The sequence below is a fragment of the Laccaria bicolor genome, genomic scaffold, assembly GCF_000143565.1.
Source record: "Laccaria bicolor S238N-H82 LACBIscaffold_217 genomic scaffold, whole genome shotgun sequence".
NCBI lineage: Eukaryota > Fungi > Basidiomycota > Agaricomycetes > Agaricales > Hydnangiaceae > Laccaria > Laccaria bicolor.
Genome location: NW_001890075.1, coordinates 1 through 5377, shown reverse-complemented (window position 1 = coordinate 5377; position 5377 = coordinate 1). Strand labels below are relative to the sequence as shown.

General features: G+C 49.4%; 3 protein-coding genes across 3 annotated transcripts; 2 read left to right on the top strand and 1 right to left on the bottom strand.

The window, feature by feature from the left end:
• Positions 1-123: 123 nt before the first annotated feature.
• Positions 124-1332, top strand: LACBIDRAFT_335984 (uncharacterized protein; the record flags this gene model as incomplete). The annotated part of the gene is made up of 1 exon (XM_001890903.1): positions 124-1332. One exon carries the CDS (start codon positions 124-126, stop codon positions 1330-1332), a length of 1209 nt encoding a protein of 402 aa, XP_001890938.1.
• Positions 1333-2702: 1370 nt separating this feature from the next.
• Positions 2703-3857, bottom strand: LACBIDRAFT_335983 (uncharacterized protein; the record flags this gene model as incomplete). Its single annotated transcript, XM_001890901.1, has 3 exons — positions 2703-3703; positions 3763-3798; positions 3848-3857. 3 exons carry the CDS (start codon positions 3855-3857, stop codon positions 2703-2705), a joined length of 1047 nt encoding a protein of 348 aa, XP_001890936.1.
• A 354-nt stretch (positions 3858-4211) lies between these two features.
• On the top strand, positions 4212-5377 carry LACBIDRAFT_302384 (uncharacterized protein; the record flags this gene model as incomplete). Its single annotated transcript, XM_001890902.1, has 2 exons — positions 4212-4382; positions 4436-5377. Coding segments are annotated over 2 exons (1113 nt in total), but the record flags the coding sequence as incomplete, so codon positions are not given.

Here is a 5377-nt window from a genome sequence, read left to right as displayed (position 1 = left end):
TGGACGGCTATTGGATCAAAGTTACTTGACTTCATTGATCTAGAATATATACCCCCGGCTTGGAGATCAGTAAATGGAGAAGGTAACAACTTTTACAAGTTTCTTGATCCCTCCAAATTCCCGATGGAGATGGTCACTGAAGCTCTCCAGTTTTGGTATGAACGTCAAGAACAACACAAAGTCGCCTTTCGATTTAAATCCTTTCTTGAGGGGAAAATGCTGCTGGAAGCACCTCCACGAAGGAAAATCAAAGTTCACGTTCCTAAACCTCATGTTCATAGTGTTGGGAAGGGCAAGAAGCCCGGCAGAAGCAAGGGTCAAAGGAGAGGCCGGGCAGCAACCGAGTCACCATCAGATGAGGAAGCCAGGCCAAAGAGAAAGGAAGGGGTGGAAGATCGGCAGTTCGATGACAACAGTTGGAAGGATTTGGATGTGGACAAGCCGGCCAAGAAACGAACTGAACAGTTTTCTAAGGATGACTGGACTCCTGATCGGGATGGCTCCGATGACGATGGAGAAGACTTGGACATGGAGAAACCAACCAAGAAACCAACCAAACAGCATGACGAACATCGTGAGGATGGCTCCGATGATAGTGACTCAGACTCCGATAATGGTCAAGAGAGGCCAAAGCAGGATACTCTGACCGAGCCCACAGTGAAACCTAGCAGGGTCAACCCGACCTTGGAAGAGGATAGAGACTCGGGATCAGATTTGGGCTCAGACGATGCTACGATCACTGTAGATACCAGCCCTGAGCTTCAGCCTCGGTACAACGACACCCGGGCTCACTCCCATGAAGTACCATCGGACACTGAGGTCTTGGCTGATGATACATTTTGGGAAGCTGACCTGGGCTGTGGGGTGGAGTTGGCCGATCAAGCGAAGAAGAGAAAATTCACTGATGAGGAGGATACACCCTGCAAGTTTCCTCGGTTAGAGAAGGGTTACAAACTTGGCCCAAGGAGTGCCCGACCAGGCAAAGTCAAATGCCGAGCTGCCTCGGCTGTTATCCAAGCCACTGTCAAACCAGCTCAAGCAACCAATCTGAGGTCGGACACAACCAAAGCTTCGAATAGCTTTGATTTCACTAAGTCAAGTGGTGTCAACGCAAAACGACCAGTCCCTTCAAAACAAAAGGAGTCAGAGGCCGGTCCCAGTCAGCAACCATCTATTGATGTCCCCACCAAGCCAAAACCAAAACCTCGTCCTATCATGAAAGGCAAGGTTTCTACAGGGGAACTCGGTATAGTAACCCGAGAACGGTCGAAAAAGATTGCTGAAGAAAGTGTTCGTTCCACCCGGTCCAAGAAAGTTTCATTCGTCAGTTAAACCTATCATGTTTAATGATGTTAGTCATTCATGCCCGGGTGCGAAATACATAGCATGTTCAATGATGTTAATCTGTGTCCGGTTTCAGCAGTGTCACTTCGTAGTTCATCATGTTTTCCTATCATGAAAGGCAAGGGTTGAAAAGGTGTTCGTTTGACTAATTGAGCCGGGAGGCTTGTCTTACGACCAATTAAATGTGAGCACTATCCGGCAGCGGGTATCTTCAACCGTGCCCGGGTGCAAACTACATAGCGAACCAACCTCGGTCTTGTGATCTAATCTTCTACTTAAACCCTGGTCCATCCCTTTTGTCCCTCCCCTTCCCCTTGTCTGGGATCTCGTCTGGGATGAATGGCCGTAGTCCTTCTAAAGTAGCGTCCATTGCTGCAACCAGATCACGGTCTGAATCGATTTGTTCACGCAACCGGTCTTTCTCCCTCCTCAAGGTGGCCAAAACATACCGATAATGGCTCGTTGTCACTATACTGTCAGGCAGGGATCTGAGCGCCTCCTGGTGAATTTCGCTATGACGAACCAGGTCCATACGATCCATCTCGGTAAACTCATCTCCCCTCGTCAACAATTTATCAAAGGCAGCCTGCAAATTCCTAATCGAAGGGTCGGATGAAGCCTTGGGGTCCATAGCTCTTTCCCACACTTTGCCAATTGCCTGAACGACCTCGGCTACCACGCCCATGCGATCACCAATGCTGTCATCAGACACAACTAGTGTTTAAAGGTTCAGTCCATAGGACCGCAAAAAACCGGTGGACCGAACTGAACCGGACCATGGTCCGGTCTTTTTTTCGGTTGCAGTTGCCCCAATTTGGGGTTGGTCCGGTTGCCGGTTGCCTCATTTCGAAAATCTTTTAAAACCGTTCAAAGACCTGTTTTAATCGGTTGCAACCGGTTAAACGGTCACGTGCGTTACATAGCCTTGTAACCACGTTTATTGCCTTTTATTGGGTTTTTGTTTCATCAAAAACGGTTAAGAATTGAGAAAGATATAACCAAATCCATATTTTACCCGAGTCTCTATGAGATGTAATTCGGTTTCAGTCATAGCTATGTCAAATTTTCATTAAATCTCTTGAAAATTGGTAGAATGACGGGTATTTATATGCTTTACTATTTTATATAACCCGTTTATTTTTCAGAGTAATAATGGTTGAGATACAAATGGTTTATATTGGTATAATAAATTATACGCAAAAAAACCGGTCTGGATCGGTCTGAACTGGTATCATGGACCGCAAAAGACCGGTCCTAGGTGGTTCGGTTCGGTTCCCTCAATATCTGGGTCGGTCCTGGACCGGTTGCGGTCCACGGTTGCGCGTTTTCGGGGCAAAAAACCGGACTGAACTGAACCTTTAAACACTAGACACAACCTTGATATTGTACTTGCGACATAAACCCCTTGCACGTGGGGAGTTTGGATCCAAGTCCAACAATTCGGTCGAAGGTGGTGGGCGTGGTGTTGTCCTCTCTTGAGTGTAGACGAAGACAGGAGCCGGGCCGAAAACGAAGGCATCGCCTGGCCAAGTTGGCAGAATGGCAGCTCCTCCTTGGCCCTGGAGTCGTAATTTGGCCTCTTGTGATTTCGTCAGATACTTCCGTGATCCCAGAGTACTATTGGACCTTGAGGCGCCAGGGGAAGACATGCCTGGTTTGTCAGAGGCAGGAGCTGGAGCAGACGTGCCAGGTGTTTGAAAATCAATGGAAGGCTGAACAGCTGAGGCCGGGGTAAATGAACAATGGACTTGAAAATCGAAAGGGGATCCTTTATTAGCCGAGGCTGGTGCAGGGTTGTTAGGCTTTTGGAAATCGAAAATGGATGGCTGACGAGCCGAGGACGGGGGAACAGGCAGCACATTCGTTGAAGTGTCCACTTGCTGAAAATCAAAAATCGATGCCTGACGAGCCGAGGCTGGTGCAGGGATGTCAGGCTTTTGGAAATCGAAAATGGATGGCTGACGAGCCGAGGACGGGGGAACAGGCGGCACATTCGTTGAAGTGTCCACTTGCTGAAAATCAAAAATCGATGCCTGACGAGCCAAGGCTGGTGGAGATCTGCCAGGCTTCTGGAAATCAAAAATCGATGGCTGATGAGCCGAGGACGGGGAAACAGGTGGCACATTCGTTGAAGTGCCCACGTGCTGAAAATGGAACATTGATGCTTGATGAGCCAAGGTCGGGGCAAAAGCTGAAGTACCGACTTTCTTAAACTCGAAAATGGATTGGTGAGCCGAGGCTGGGGTGAATGGGTTGGAACTTAGAGCAGGGGTAGGTTCTTTGAAATCGAAAATGGATCTGTGAGGAGCCGAGGATGGGACGTCCACTTCCATCACTAGTTCGGATTCTTGGCTCTGTCCTATCGGCCACCCAGAATGTTTAGGTTTGGCTAGTTTTCTGTCACCGACTGGAACTCACCACTTGGTTGAAGAGGGGGTAGAGCCTCGGCCGTTCCTAAGATATGGTTAGAACTGCTCAGCCGACAAGAGTACATAAAACTTACCATCCTTCATTTCTTGGTCTTTCATCACAGCTTCTGTTTATCTACATTAAGTAGACAATCCTTGGTGTGGAGTAGGGACAATACCTGGATTTGTTAAAGACATATCAGTCAGAGAGTAGATAGCTTTTCCTGGGATTGCACTGTGTGGTTGGTGATGAAGACACATTGTTTTTCAACAGTGGGAAAGCAAGCCACTGCAGATCGGCCATGGAACATTCTGCGGATCTCGGTTGAACATTGTATGGATCTCGGTTGAAGTAACGCCACCACGTGACCGCATTTACAACTTTGTAATTTCATATTCACCATTGTCCCATTCCGACGCGCACATTCACCACCCTCGATCGTCCCATTCCCACTTACCATGTCCACTGCTGAACTTGCTCAAGCCGCTCAACAGGCCCATACCCTCACTCCCAGGTTCTTGGAGGATGTTAGGGTGGCCACCTCCACGCTTTTGAACTTTTACAACCGTCACAGGGAAGGTCTTCTGGCCCACCAACGGACGGTGGAAGAGGATGCATACGGGAAAGCTGTGAGTGACTAACAATGATTTGTTGACTGAAATTGGATCTCTTTCTCCTACAGGAACGATTTGTACGTTTGCTCATCGACAAGAATATGTGGTATAACGCGGCCCAGTGGCTCAACCACCCTTGGATTTTGGCGTACACGGAAATGGCCCGAGCGGGACCATCGGTTGATTGGACCAAAATGTTCTCGATCCCACAACCCACCACCCCTACCTTCTTTATGGAAGGTTATGCCGGTCCCTCTCCCCCTTTACCTCCATCTTCGACCGATTCATTGCTCCCAGTCACAGTCCCAACTCCCCCATTGCCGGTACCGACAGCTTCATCATCGCTCCTGGCCCCAACAAAACCAACGCGTCGGGCAAAATCAACCGATCCTGTGCCAGCGGCTGAAACGAAGTCCAAGAGTAAGACAAAGTCTGGGCGAAGGAAACCCGAGGCCGGGTCCAGCGCCCAGCCACAATCAGAGGTGACTCCTAACGACACCGCTGCCCCAGTCCAAAGCAAAAAAAGAAAAGGGGACTCGATCGAAGCCAGGCCAAAGAAGACCAGAGTCGTGAGCGCGGAGTTCATCAACAGCAGCAGTGATGAGGAAACATTGAAGCCGAAGTTGGAGTCACTTCGACCGGTTGGTGGGGAAGCAAAGGCGGTTAAACCCAAGTCCCAGCCCCATTTCTCCCGCATGACACCCAGTGCCGGCTTCAGTCTCATCCGAAGGCCCAAGTTAGACCCCAACGCCAGTCCTCCCAAGACCGCCATGGCCGCTTTAAGGCAAGCCAAAACTGCCGAACGTCTTGCAAATCAGAATGCCGCGATTGCGAAAGGCAATTATCAGCTTGCGGATATCCCCTGTGAGGCCTGCAGCAAACGCCAAGATCGAGACATTGTTCCATGCGCTATCCGTTCCCCCCCACAACAAGGATCCTGCTTCACCTGCAGTACGGGTAAGACGACCTGCACATATGCAGTAACCAAGAAAAAGGACACTGACAGTGAG